The sequence below is a fragment of the Akebia trifoliata genome, chromosome 13, assembly GCF_017979445.1.
Source record: "Akebia trifoliata isolate Shusen 1 chromosome 13, ASM1797944v1, whole genome shotgun sequence".
NCBI lineage: Eukaryota > Viridiplantae > Streptophyta > Magnoliopsida > Ranunculales > Lardizabalaceae > Akebia > Akebia trifoliata.
The window spans coordinates 9,432,710-9,448,465 of NC_141387.1; the positions used below are offsets into that span (position 1 = coordinate 9,432,710).

The 15,756-nt window shown below is 32.3% G+C and overlaps 1 protein-coding gene across 1 annotated transcript; it reads left to right on the top strand.

The window, feature by feature from the left end:
- The first annotated feature begins 2,145 nt into the window (after window positions 1-2,145).
- LOC147387756 (arogenate dehydrogenase 2, chloroplastic-like) lies at window positions 2,146-5,728 on the top strand. The gene is made up of 7 exons (XM_086421849.1): window positions 2,146-2,568; window positions 2,709-2,877; window positions 2,972-3,139; window positions 4,009-4,091; window positions 4,191-4,260; window positions 4,405-4,479; window positions 5,326-5,728. The coding sequence occupies exons 1-7, from the start codon at window positions 2,192-2,194 to the stop codon at window positions 5,578-5,580; spliced, it is 1,197 nt and encodes a 398-aa protein (XP_086277975.1). The 5' UTR covers window positions 2,146-2,191; the 3' UTR covers window positions 5,581-5,728.
- Window positions 5,729-15,756: the final 10,028 nt, after the last annotated feature.

Here is a 15,756-nt window from a genome sequence, read left to right on the forward strand (position 1 = left end):
AATAACAAATGTTAGGTTTTCATCCACACTGAGATGGGTGTTGCCTTGAGATATGCATCACGTGAGGTGTCCTACTCGAGAGGTTAGAATAAGTCATTCTCAAGCAAAATTCGAAGGATTCTTTTCTATAAAAAATTGTAAAATCAAATATTGATTTTTCATCTATAAGAGATGTGTGTTACCTCAAGACATGCATTACATGTATAAGGTGTCTGATGTGAGACGTCAGGATAAGTTATTTTAAAGTCAAATTTTAATTAATGATTTTTATTAAAAATAAATATTGATTTTCATTTGTAGGAGACACATGTTACCTTAAGATATGCATTATGTGAGATGTTTGTTAGAAGTCAAGATAAGTCATTTCCAAGCGAAGGAAACATATATTGCCCAAGATATGCATTATGTGAGGTCAAGATAAGTCATTTTCAAGCAAAGGAAATGTGTACTGCTCAAGATATGCAGCATGTGAGATATTTGCTAGAGTACACCATGACTAGTACCATGAGGCTCCACAAACCATAACACTCACCCCACTCCTAATGCGGAGATTAGCACCATGAAGTCAAAAATGAAACTATGGAGGGTAAAAATGCTCACTGAGCAAGAAAGTGCCATGTGTAAGCTTCTTTAAAGAAGATTGACTACTGAATTTTTGAATTATACTTAGTCAATACGAATCTCCAAGAAATTAGGGATTGAACTCTAAATTTAAACGATTATATAAAGGGCAATCAAAACAGAAAGATCGGTTACTCTGAAAATAAGGCCATGAACAAGGATATAGAAGATCAAACCTATCACCAAAACACTATAAATAAAGGCTTTTTAATCTAATGAAGGTATAAAAAAATTCCTTACTCAAGATTTTATTGGAAGAATATATAGTAGTTTTCCTTTCTAACTTGATTGTCGGAGAGGTTGTCGTGCAACTTTTCACAAAAGAGATAAAGATTTGATCGCACGTTTCAGAGTGTTCTAACAAAACTCTAAAACCCTCGGTGGAACGAATTCGAGACTCCACAAAATCCATACCCGAAACTTAAGCAGATATTTGTGGAAATTTGTCATTAGTTATACCAAACAAAGAATATACCCAGACCCAAGAATATAAAGAGAGAAAACAACCGATGGAGAAACCTAAGATGACTCATTTTCAACTTGGAAAACGATGTAAAATCGACCATGAGAAATATCAAGCAAGGGAAGACATCAAATCATCTCACACATATTTAAGTTAAAAGATACCAACATTATATTTCCCATCACACCAATAAAGTTGATCATTCATGTAGTCTCTCCTAATAGTGGGACACGTGGAAATTTTAGGTGGTGAGGCGGCTACAGAATTCCAATTATTATAATTAACACTTGTAGCCAATTAAGACTTGTGATCCATTCAATTATTGAATATAGGACACTTTGTTTTATCATCTTCCCAACTTTTTCTAAGAAAGAAGGCTCACGCTCACGAAATTTAATAAGGGAATATCACCTTATTGACTCTCCAGTTGGGATTTCTTTGTAAATATACATTGTTTTTGGTAGGTAATTTAATAATTCAATTAATAAAATCTTTATTAGAAAATATTGGAATGACACAACTGGAAACACAAAGTTGAGAAAAATGATGTGATGGCGCGCACATAACCGCAGATGCTTTTTGTTCGTATCTCACAAAAAAACATCTATAGTAATGTGCACGACACTTGAAGTTTTTGTCACTCTTGTACCTCCGTTTGTGTCACCCCAGCACGACTCATCTTTATTTGTTAATGTCCCTCACCCTATAAAATTCAAACTCAAATTGTCATCTTGACAATATGATTAATGTCGATCTCGATGGCTGTAAAAGATCAATCTCCACGGTTGAATACGGGTGAGGGGGATTAAGAAAGAAAAGAATAAATTATTAACTGAACCATCAAGGTATCTTCCAAAAGTAGGAGTTATTTAAAAAGAAATAATCCATAAGGGTTCATTAAATAATTTTTATTTTAATAAAACGTGGACAATGAATAGTATACTCTCAGATGAATTAAAAAAAACAAATTTTCTGTAATTCCCTTCTATAATAAGGGTATTTAAGTAAATACACAAGGCTTTCTTGCATCTATATAGCTTCTCATCTCACACCACATTTCATTGAAAAAAAATATATATATCAAAGCTGACATAAGTGGTAATAGAAATGGCAACCTCGCTTCATCTCTTCCACTGCACTTCTCAAACTCATCCAATTTTGCCTCCAAATTTATCTCCAAATCTAACATTTAGTAGCACTTTCACCCTCTCTTATGCATCAAACTTCGCAAAATTTAGCAAAATTACTTTAAAACATCGAAACTCTAGAGATAATCAGATTTTCAATCAAGTTCATGAGTCTTCTGTCCCTTTAGTTGCCTCGAAAATCATTCCTGAAGATCCACTAAAGATTGGTATCATAGGGTTCGGAAACTTTGGTCAATTCTTTGCTAAGGCGCTTATTCGTCAGGGTCACGTTGTCCTCGCTACATCACGATCCGACTACTCCGACTATTGTCAACAAAATGGGATTCAATTTTTCAGGTGAGTCGCATTTCTTAAGCGCATTTTCATAATTTTTTTTTTTAAAGAGTTTTCGAATATTGCAACACAAGGACTTCCCGGGTGGTCACCCATCCTAGTACTACTCTCTCCTAAGAATTTTCATAATTTTAATATGATAGAAACATAGATGGATTGTGCGAGGAACAGCCGGACGTGGTATTGGTATGCAGTTCGATCTTGTCCACTGAAACAGTGGTTCGAGGTATCCCGATGCACAAGTTGAAGCCTGATACAATCTTCGCAGATGTCTTATCGGTCAAACAATTTCCTAGGAACCTTTTATTGGAGGTAATCAAAGCTAATGAGTTGTATTTGATGCTAGGGTAGCTGTTTAATAGATATTTATGAGTATAGTTAAATGGGTGATTATTGGAATTTTTAGGTTCTTCCATCAGAGTTTGGGATCGTTTGTACCCATCCGATGTTTGGACCAGAGAGCGGAAAGGATGGCTGGGATGGATTGCCTTTCGTTTACGACAAGGTCCGGATTGATGAAAAAAGTGTACAAGATCGTAAATGTGCCCAATTCCTTGGCATCTTTGAACAAGAGGTTAGTTATTTTATCACTTCATACTTAAGCAATGGTGATGGTCAAAGGGGTAGATGTAACTTACCCCAATTATTTTGTTTGGTTGATTTCCATTATTGGGAGTGTAAATTGGACAAATTTACCCATTAATCCGGCTTAGTTAGGCCAAAAAAAATAAGGGTTAGGTCACAAGTGCTAATATATTTAATATATAATGTATAGCTAGATATAGTGTTTCGTGTAAAAAATAACTAAATAATAAGGTATTTTAGAAACACCCATCTGTATAAAATTGGTGATATTAGGTTTATCCCACTTGACCGTTTTCTTGATAATTTAATGATAAAATTTTGATTTTTTTGAAAATGTTCTTTTAATAGTAAATTACTAAATCAATATTTCACTATTAAATCATCAAGAAAAAATAGTGTTAACTTACGGTCAAGGTGGGTAAATCTAATCTTACATTTTGTAAAGGGATAAACCTAATATCACTAATTTATAGGGGGTGTTTGTAAAATATGTTAAATAATATTATAAAATAGTAAGTTTACTCATGTCAATTTCTTCGATTTGAATGGAGACTGGACTCCTATTTAATAATGAACATTAATAAATGACATAAAATGATTTTGAAAGTACATTATTATTTTATTTTTTTTATTATAAATTTCGAAAATCAACTTGAGCCTTACTTTGGCTAAGTTCATCCAAGGCCAAGTTTGAGTTTCATGAACCTAGGCCCGATAAGTATATAGGATTGGTCTAAGGTACAACTCACCTCTTTAAATCAGGTTGAGGTTGAACCAAGTTTGGCTAGAACCCATCCATCTACTCTTTATGATTTTTTTTTTCTTTCTGAAAATTAAAGTATAAGTGGGATATATCAGGGTTGTCGAATGGTGGAGATGTCTTGCGAAGAACACGATCGCCACGCGGCTGGCAGCCAATTCATCACCCACACCATTGGAAGGTATTATATATTTAATTCAAAATTTATTATCCATTGATTAATGGATTTTAATACAATGAATCTTTAAAATTTGATCATCAATAATTTCTTTATTTATAGGATCTTATCTCATCTTGACTTGGAGTCAACGCCCATCAACACAAAAGGATACGAGACACTCTTACAACTGGTAATTTTTTTTCTCATTTTTCAAAAACATCCTTCAAATCATCAAGAAATACTAAAAGTAACCTATTTAATTCAATTTAAATACAACTTAACCCTTAACTATACTTTGTAGTCTTGATTTTGGTTTATTTTTTGTTTCTTAAAGACAGAGAATACTGTCAGCGACAGCTTTGACCTTTATTACGGACTATTCATGTATAATGTGAATGCCACCGAACAGGTAAGTCAAATTCATTTTTAATTCATGAAGTTTTTTATTTTAATTTATTTATATAAAAGGACAAAAGTATTGAATATTTCTCTACCTACCAATAATGCTCCAGAAACGCACGTTACCGCCAACACATGGGTCCCACTATTTGTGGTTGATTTCTGAATAATTGAGATGTGAGAAAACTACAGTGACAAAGTGAGATTCGGGAATAATTCCGCAAGAAAAAGCTTTGGCCAAAAACGTCAAAGTCGATAAAATCGAAGAAACATCAGATAAATTTAAAAGGAAAAATAATTTTTTTAACTATAAAAATATATATTTTATATAATAAATAATTAATTAATATTTTAAAATGCTAAAAAAAAAAAAAAAAAAAAAATTGAATGATTTTTTCAAGAACTTAAATCATGATTTTTTTTTTTTTTAAATTGCAAATTTGTATCATGCTGCGATGCTGAAATAATATTAAAATGTACATCGTGGGTGACATATCTGACATGAATGTCTGTCAGAATCATAAATGCTTTCATCGAGAGATCTCACTCGTATCTCAATGAAAATCATCGATCTATGGTTGTTTTGACACACATCCATGTCAACCCCCTTGCACATTTAATGTTATTCTAGCACGACTCATTTACACAGGATTTATTGTGATTCTCGCAATTTTGACGTGGACATGCATACATAATCGAAGATGATTTTTACTCGTATCACGAGAAAATACATCTATGATTATGTGCACATCCCATGTCAGACCTGTGAGAATTGCAATAAATACCCTATGTCATTCCAACATTTTCCCTCGTAAAAATATAATTTGATTGGTGTGATGTGTTGCATTTATTACAGATTGAGAATCTCGATAGAGCATTTGAGACAGTGAAGCAGAAATTATTTGGGAGGCTTCATGATATATTGAGGAAACAAATAGTAGAGAGGGTCCCACTGCAAGGAGGCCCACCAAAGATCAGAGAAGCTAAGCCTACTTCATTCTTACCTAACAATGAGAACATGAAAGATCTATCTTCCTTTGTTGTACCCCCTCGTATACTGCAAAACATTGATGAGGCTGCTTCACAGCCTAAAGAATCTCTTGTCTCCTAGTTCCCAGGATTGAGTTTTCTCAACCGTTGGATTTTGCCATCGAATGTAGGTCCTTTATGGACAAGTAACGATTGTAAGAGTAGCTTTTATCAATTCTACTTCGATTAAAATTAAAATTAATAAAAATATTTTTTAAATTTTTTTAAAATGTTAAGTTTTTGTGGGCCTCATTTGTATAATTTCAAATATTAAGATATTTTAGATTGCTAAACAAATTTTTTCACTTTCATAATAAACTTATCAACACCAAGAATCATGGCAACATATTTCCTACTTAAGAATAATTGTTATAAGGTATTTTGGTGTCAACTGAACGAATTATATTCTTCCATCTCAAAATCGTAAATTTCGAGGAACAACGAGTTGGCCAATTTTAGGTATTCGAAGAAGATATAAACGACAATGGGCCACCTCTTCGGAAAGGTATTTTAGTATCTTTAAGGTGAAGGGACATTTAGAATTTATATTGAAAGATTTCATAAATTAGTTTATTAAGTTACTGCCCACATTTTAAAGAGTATTTAGAATGAAGTCCCTATATATATTCTTAGGGTCCATTTAGTAATTTTTCTAAAATTTAATTGAAAAATACCAACCCATGTTTCATTATTGGAAGGTTAAGTCAATTATTGAACTTCACAATTTGGGGTGAGGTGACAACTAACGCTCATGTTGAATCTTCTACACCGACAGAGTAGACGACAATAATAAATAATAAAATTAATTAACAAACACGTGGATAGTCTTGTTTGAGGAGCATTTTTCCAATAACGTTGGTGGTATTTAACAACCACGCTAGTCTCGTGGTATCTAATAATAAGTTTGAGATCCCCACTTTCACGATAAAATGTGAGAATCACGTTAATGAAAAGAGTATTGATGATATGATGAATTTGACGCACGCTGACGTAGAAGCACATAACTTATTAAAAAAATTAAAAAGAAAAAAATAAAGTTTCTTTCTCTTGTCCATAGTGAAATAAAGAAATTTTCAGATCTGATTACTTTGTGACTTTCAAAATCATGATCCGATGAAATGGGTTTGTAGAGGATAAAGTTATATGAACTTAATTTTTTTTTTTTTTTTAAATAGTTATTTTTCACCGTTGAGTAATGCGAAAAAAGTAATGATTTTGGAACTTAGCCTGATAGGTTAACTCAAACACTCAATTGACATGTACTATGCAAGAATCATAGATTATCCCCATAAAATATGTGCAGTTGTGTGTGTAGGAGGGAAAATCTACTGTTCTTGCACCTGCCACGTCAGTGAGTTTTTGAGTTACCCTGTTAGCTTGAGTTACAAAATCAGCACTCTAAGGAAAATGTTGGAGTGACTTTAAAATGCATTATGTTCTACACTTTGTCGATTTAAATGTGTGTACGAACCATAGATGTTTTTCATTGAGATAAAAGTAAAAAAACAAAATTATTTCTATGTACACTTCCATGTCAGCAAAATGTGAAACAAAGTGAATTTCAAAATCACTAGCACTCTTAGAAGAAATGGGACCAATCACTTTCTCTCAAAAGACATAAGCTTTCCCTCTAGAGAATAAGAAGCTCTCAAGCCCTCCTTTAGAGAGACCTGAACTCTGATTAAAAAGAAAATCAAGTCTAAAGTTCTTCTCTGAAAGTTAAAAAATCATTTTCAACCGATCAAATGCGAAATTTGAAGAGAAAAAATCTATACAAATACTTAATAGAAGATCAAACACAACAAAACCACCATCAAAACAACATTCTCAACCGATCAAACACTAAGCCCAGAGATAAGAAAACTACACACACTATTTCTACTTTATTTGACTGTTGATCAGTGAATAATACTAAGATTTGTATCTCCATTTTATCAAATCAATATAAAATCATTTGTGATCTTATTTCACGAATCTTGAAGTGGATCATGAAATTTATTGTCAACAATTACTTAAGGACTTGATAGAGGGGTTTCTTTCTAAATAATCCTTAAATTATAAACATTTTCTTAATAATTCATTTAGTAAACATTTTCTTTCTTAATAATCCCTAATCTCATTCGTTCCATTTCCCTGATACCTTTTTGCTATGTCGAACACAACATCCACAGTGTGATGGCTCATATTTGAACAGGTTTTCCCTTTAATTCCTTCATAAGCCCTCATTTTGTTGATCTCAATCTTCTATACCTCATAACCATTAGAGGAAGCAAGTTTTTAAGATTATTTTATTATTGTTCAAGAGATCCAGTTATGGACTTTGGTTTCATGAAACTTCATGTAACTCATGTTTGGAAAGGGTTTATGGTACATTCATTGCAGATTATTGAAAATGTATTGTCACAACACCACAACTATTTTCTTATGTAAGAATGGAAAGTACTCAAATGGTACAAACACATTGAGGTCAAATACTTAATGGCTAGAAAAAAAGTCCAAAAATAATTAGTATCAATTGAGAATGATAGTACTACTTTTGTAATTGATAATCTATTAATAAAATAGTTATCACCAAAAGATTACAAAGGGCATATTATTAGGATGAGACTTTTGAAAAAATCAATTTTATAATTGACATTAATATGGTAGTAAATAAAAATGTTTTGCCTTATTTCCTTTTTTTTCCAATAGTGTTCTTTATAGGTATGGGGTGGGTTTACGGGACGGCCTTGAAAACATGAAAAAAATGATGGGTTGGAGTTGTTGGATCTAACACATATCAACCAATAGATGCCCATTTATGATGGGTTGATATGTGTCAGATCCAACAACTCCAATCCATCATAAAAGGGCATCTGTTAATCCAATCTCTCCTTGCACAGTATAGAGATGAAACCAAACCTAGAACAATAATCTCATGAAGATGAGGTTTTGAAAGAAAAAATCATAAATTTTTAGCAACTCAAATAGTGAGTGGTAGATCTGAGGGAGACAATGTGGCAGATCTAGTAACTAGCAAGCTAAGATCTTTAGGCTTTGGGTTAGTAGATCTAGGTTAGAGAGAGAGATAGAAAGTGGTTTATTGTTATTGGTGAGTTTCTTCTCTTCTCTCTCATGATTTCTCCTCTCTACCATTATTTGGGGTTGGTTGGTTATGAGTTGGACTCCTAACCATATCATGTCATCCTGGTTGTAGTTAACATCAACCAATTGTGAGAGAGAAGAAAGGGTTTAAAAGATAGGGTAGAGACTAGAGAGAGTTATTTGCAAATAATTTAAAAGTTTGAAAGTAAAAATGGGAACCAGTTGGAGCTCATGAGATCTTTTTAAAAGGGGATCTGTCTAGTGAAATGCTCCAAATCGAACGGCTTCAACCCATCGTTTATGGATTTATAATCACAAGAAATATCTTGACAAGAAAAATTAAAGGGAAACATTTGAATTATACCAAGAAAGTTATTAATGATGTGGTATATAGAAAGGAGTATGGCATTGATGATCTATAATCAGGGACGAAGTTAGGATTTTGCTCATGTCAAGACAACTAAGAGTAGAAATTTTTGTTTTTTTTTTTTTTTTTGTTTTTTGGGGGAGGGGGGGGGGGGGGCAACTAAGAGTGGAAAAAATAATTGTGGGGGCAATAGTGGTAGATTTCTTTATCTATTGCTAAAATATGTTTCAATAGCATATTAATCCATAGAATTTGAAAACTATTGTGGGGGCAAGTGCCCCAACTCTAAATTCACCCCCTGCATATGATCGTCATGACTCATATTAATCATCAAACTAGAATACAATATTACAATGTTTAATTAGTTAGGGTTATTGACTTGTTTTGAAAATCATGTACATGTGTAAAATTATTTTTGATAGAATCCAACAATGAGTCATTTTGAAAGGTAGAAAGTTTTTAAAAAAATACATTATAGCACAATTGGCGTGATAGGCCAAGTGAGAGAATGTTAGACCACATTTTGAGTATTTTAAATTCAATTGGATTCAATAATAAAATAATGTCAATATTTGGGTAAACCCTAAACTGTTGGAATTAGAAAGAATTAATCTTTATCAAAGATTTATTAGGAAATCTTCATATAGAGGAATTTTACTAAAATAAGAAGTTTAGGCCATCTATTCTCATATATATATATATATACGAAGAAGAAGATGAGTCAATATTCAAGAAGTGAGTTGAATCAATTCACATAAGGAGAGATTATTTTGTTCTACAATTTTTTTTTACTGATTAGTTTATTGATCTTGACAGCACAAGGTAGGCTTCCCGATAACTTTTAATTTAGAATCATGAACATGACAGATTCTTAAGACATATGATTGATTCTAATCGATGTAAATAATGTCGAATGAATTTTGTATTTCTTAAAAGTTCTCACAAAAATATATCACAAATATAATTCCGAATTTTAAAATATTAAAATTATTTAATAAACATAATAATGAATTACAAAAGTTGACTTCAACTTGGACCTTTGATTCCAATTTCCCTTTTGACTGAAATTATAATCTCAACATTATAACACTCGTTCAAACAATTTCAATAGTTTCTTACAATTATAATTAGGCGCATATAAAATCCTAAACCTATCTAACAAAAAACCGAGAGAGCTTCTATTGGCACCCCAACTTTTATATATTTTCAATCATTTACTTAGGGGCTATTCGTTTGGATTTTAAAAGCTGGCTTATTTTACTTTTTTAGCTTTTAAGCCAAAAAAACTACAATAAGAGTGTTCGTTTGAGCTTTTTAGCTCCCACAAATATTAACAAAAGTCCAAAAATGGTTCTTATTTAGAGACGTCAAAATGAAGCTTTTTTTATTTTGCTTCTACGCAGAGTTGATCATCGAAAACGACATATGTACAAAGATCGAAATACCCTTCACCTTTGTTTAAATTTCCAACACATAAACCTAAACCCTATTTCGTTTGACTCTCAACGAATGTAAATTCCTTCCTCGTCTCTCTCGTTGTAGCTTGTAGCCTCTCTGTGATCTCTTCTTCTTCCCCAAACCTTTTAGGTTTTATACTTGAGAGATACCAAGCCCGATTTGTGCGTTTAACGAAATTGAAAGAGTTTTTGTATTCATCCATCATTGAAGCTCACTCCACAAAGCCTAGAACCAGAGAGGCTGTTCGTTTGAGCTTTATAAGTCTGTCTTTTCGTAAAAGTTACAGGTATGCCTCTCATTCCTTCTTGTGTTTTGATTTTGATTTTTTTTCCTCTATTTGATGTTAATCTGTAGAACCCATTTATCCATTTTATTTCTCTTTCATGAATTTTCGATTATGGGTTTCTGTCCTTCTCTGTTTTTTTTTTTTTTTTTTGGTATTTAAGCAGATTTCCCTTATCTATTTTGTTGTTTCTACATCTTCAAGTCTACAATTGGTATAGGGATAGGAAAATCAAACTTACAAATAAAAAGCCTTATAATTATAGAGATTTGGGAAAAAGGGCAAACTTCTTTAGGAATTGATAGGGTGGAACAATGATGATGTATCCTGCGATTTTGTTTTAAAGGGTTATTTCTACTCTATTATCAAACCCCTCTTCAAACAAGATCATGGATTTATTAGTTTTTGACGAGATCATGGATTTATAATCGAAAGGGCATCTTTGGGTACACGCAAATTTTTTTTTAGAATCAAAAGGGTATCTTTATTAGTTTTTGAGTTAAATGCATATTTTTTATTTTTATTTTTTATGTTTCATCAAGTTATAAATATTCAAAATTCTCATGATTTTTAAATTCTTGATAAAATCCTGATTTTTTTAATCAAATCATAATTTACTTATTGCATCACAATTTATTCAAAGAAAGATTTATCCGGGAGAAGTAGTTGCATTTTTTATTAAAAGACTCCCTTGAAGTTCTGACAACTCCAATGAAAACTTTAGGGGTTGTTCTTTTGAGTTCAATGCAGTGTACATAAATCTTGTAGAAGGTATATACATTTTGAGTTCAACGCAGAAGTCTTGTGCTGATGAAAAAAATATTGTAAAAGGTATATACATGTTGATCTTAGCTAGATTGGGTGGACATGCCCATCTATTTCGACCGTCCAATCGTAGTGCCATTATTTTGGATGGCACGGGCACAGTAATGACCATGGCCATGTGTGCACATTCACCACACAACACGACACATGTTGGCATGATGTTGTGTAGACTATCCATTGTTGTGATATTTGGAGAAATCCATTTATTTAAGAGGTAAAACCATACTTGTAAGAAAAATCATAGTTGGAGTGATCCTTTTGTTGCATCCAGATAGGTTTGATGGTGATGTATTGGTAAAAATTGGTATTGGGGATTCTAGTGATGAGAGGTACAAGTAGAAAAATGTTTGATGTGTGTAGTGGTGGGTTAAAGCACCTTGGCTAGTCTCCCAACTTACTTGATTTCATTTATGGATTTTGTTTTCTTCTATACTTTTTCTCTTAATTTCTTCTCTGTTTATAAGTGTGGGGGGTGAGGTGAGGTGGTCGGTGGAATACATGATAGACCAAATTCACTAGCTTAGCATAAATCTAATATAAGACATAATTTGGTTGTTTTCAATATTCTATTATTCTATATTGGCTGGTATGTGTGTGTGAGAATATTTTTGTAAGCTTTGACGCTACTAAGAGCATCATGTAGAGAGAGAAAGAGAAAATTATCTGTGTATTAATTTGTTAATTTTACTACTTATGTAAAGATGGACTATCTATTTTGGCCCATAAAACTTTGCAAAAACAAGGAAGAGTGAAATCAAGGCATTCTCTCGTATCTGTATAAACTTTTTATTTGAACCTCTTTCCGTAATAAAAGATTTACAACGAAATCCAAAAATGAACTATTATTTTTTAGAAAAGAAGGAATGCTTTTTTCGTCATATAAACAAACCATAACCTGTGTGAGGTACAATAGTGTTCTCATTCCTTGATATTAGTTTTAGTGATGGTATATAAAGATGGACTATATGGTTTAAAACATGTTGATATACATATTATGTATTTTTTTTAATGTTAATGTATATGAGATATTGCGTGGATGATAGATTATGTATTATGCAGTTTATTACACAGGTATTTTTTTTATCAGGAAAATTTCATATGTCCATTTTAAAGAGGAGATGCTGTCGAAATTTTGATAGAATTATAAACTTTATAGATTTATTTAAATTAAAAATAATTATTTTTATAATTTTTTAATATAAATTTATTATATATATATATTGGGAAATGTTCAGCACCCTACCATTTACCCAACATTTTGCCCAACATGTTTTGTCTTAAACGGATTAGAAGTTTTGGAATGGGCTAATTTTTGGTGAGGATGATCTCTACAGTTAGAAGATCATCTTCACCAAAAATCAGCCCATTCCAAAACTTCTAACCCAATGTTTACAAGTTGAAAAATCGTGGACCGTCCATTTTTTGTAAACCATTTCTGAAGGGGATAGAAGTTTTGGAATGGGCTAATTTTTGGTGAGGATGATCTCTTCACCATAGAGATCATCCTCACCAAAAATCAACCTATTCCAAAACTTCTAACCCATGTAGGACAAAACATGTTGGGCAAATTGTTGGGTAAATGGTTGGGTGCCGAAGGGGACCCATATATATAGTGTAATTTTATATTTATTAAAGTATTTTGATTATTTTTATGCATTCTAAGTGCATTATCAACATTAAGGGTATTTTGGTCATTTTACCAGAATCCAATAATAAAAAATTGTCAAACGAACATGTTTTTCTGGCTTATGTGCTTCTGTAACGAACAAGTTTCTGTTAGATATGATTTTTTAGGCTCTAAACTTTTACTTCTTCCAAAAGCCAGTTTCTAGAGCTGAAACTGACTTCTGAAAAGAACATACCCTTACTTTCTTTATTTTTAGTTTGGGTGTATTAAGTAAAAGTTGGGATGCTAATAGTAGGTCTCTAATATTAAAAGAGAATATAAATAAGTGGACAAAAGATGTAGACGTGAACAAAGTTGACCATCCAAAAGAACAGATAGAAATGAGTAGACTTCTTTCCCACCTAACTCATTTGCTTTTGCTCTTGTAATAATATTGGCTTGAAATAGAAAACTTTGACTTATTTTTATGAGAATTCTATTAGAAATTTACTTGCAATATTTAAAATGAGCAGTCCAACTAATTAAAATCAAACTACAATGTATGAAAGAAAAAAATATATTTTAATTATAAGCTATAGAATGAGCAGGCCCAGCCCAACCTGATCACTCTATGGGATTAGTAAAATTACCCACACCCAGTTCATGATGGGTCGGATCGGGTCAGGCCAGAATAGAACCCAACTAATGGACAACACTAATTATAATTATATTTGATTAGTAACTTAATTGAGAACACAAATAGGAGTGAGACTTGATAAATCCCACCTAACACAGGATGGGTGACAGACTGAAGAGCATCAATCCATTGATTCATGCACATGTGGAGCAATCTTAACTGTTGGATCAGGCATTGAAAATAGGATTGGTTACTAAATGGTCAAGGGTTTGAAAAAAAGGAACCAATAAATCCATGATTCATGATTATTAGATAAGCTCAATTTTACCTTCAAAAGAAAGTGTCCCACCATCTTAAAAGTCCTGAGTGAGTGGGTTGATGAGGCCAGCTTATTAGTTGTAATTGAGGCTTAAATTTGCTATTTTCTTTGTATAAACTGTTAAATGTTCTTACCCTTGAAAAAATGTCTTATTCGACTTCCAACCACCACTAACTTCATAGGAGATTAGACATAAAGCACTCAACTTTAATGGTGAGCTAAAATTATTAATTTTTTTTTTTTAATTGATTCAGTCATTATTTTTATTTAGAGTGATGATATTACTCGATCATAAAAGTATGAATAAACTCCATTAGTGATTTTCTTATAAAATCACACCATAGGTGTAGGTTTTGTTTTTTTTTGTTTGTTGAAAAGAAGTGATCTTTGGTAGCGGGCTGTGTTCGGAACATCAAGCTTTGCCCGACCCAAACATCCAACCATACCCAACATGACTAATCCTTGGACCGCACGCACCATCCCACCCTAACGATCACGTGAAACCAGGTAAGTAGCCACCTTTTTGGTGAAGAGGCATATAGAGATTCAAATGCATGACCTGCAGAGCAAATCCAGTCAATCTTACTATCTCAACTAACCCGTGGTGGGTATTTTATTAGAAATTACTTATGGGATTTATTCATACTTTTATACAGCGGTAAAATTGTAGTCATTTTTTTAAAATATTTTGTAAAACTTATATATAATTAATAAAAATGATTTTTCTTTTGTTTATTAATTTAACTAGAAAATACTTAAAATGTCATAAATTAGTAAAACCCATTGATTGGGTGCAAGTCAAATCATCCCCCCCTTCCTCTTTTTCTGTTTTTTTTTCCACGTCTCATTTGTATAGTATTAGCCCACAATGTTATATTGTTATTAAACTGGGTAATTGAGGAGGATATTTTTTATAATGTACCAAATGGTGACATGTGGCACCTAGGGATTTATGTAAATCTTAGAAACCCAAGATAACTCAACCGAAATCAAACGGTTAGATAAGCTCAGTTGACTCGATCAAAACTTGGCTATGAGTACAAACCTCAATTGGTCGGGACAATATTGAGACAGAGATGCATAGTTGATCGACTCAGTCAATCTAAATCCCTAAAAATTAGGGATTGGGCAAAATCAAGAATGATTAGAATCTTGATGACATAAAATCCCAAAAAAGAAGGATTGAATATGAAAATGAAAATGATCTTTAATTAAATATATTCCTAATGAAGATATATTAGTAAAATGGATAAATGGCACAATTGAAAAAATGGATCAAAATAGATCTTAGAGTTTCACATTTATAAATACATGGACAAAAGCATTAAAAGATATGCAATTCTTTATTCCTCAAACTCTACACTATTTTTTATACTAAGATAATGACTTGGGAGTAAGAGAGGTAGTACAAGTTTTTACATCTACAATAATGATACCTTTTTTCTGAAAGTCAATAGTGATTTGTAGTATTCCACAAATAGTTTTGTAAATTTTGACCAACTTCAGATAAAAAATTTGATGTGTGAAATTTCTCCACTGGTACATTTTATATAATTGTGTCTTTAACTAAGGATGGCAACAAGGCAAGTTTGGCCGATATTCCGGTCTTGGCCCTGATTATATTTGTTCACCTTGAACCCAACCCCACCTTGACTTGGAGTCGAAATCACACGTATCAA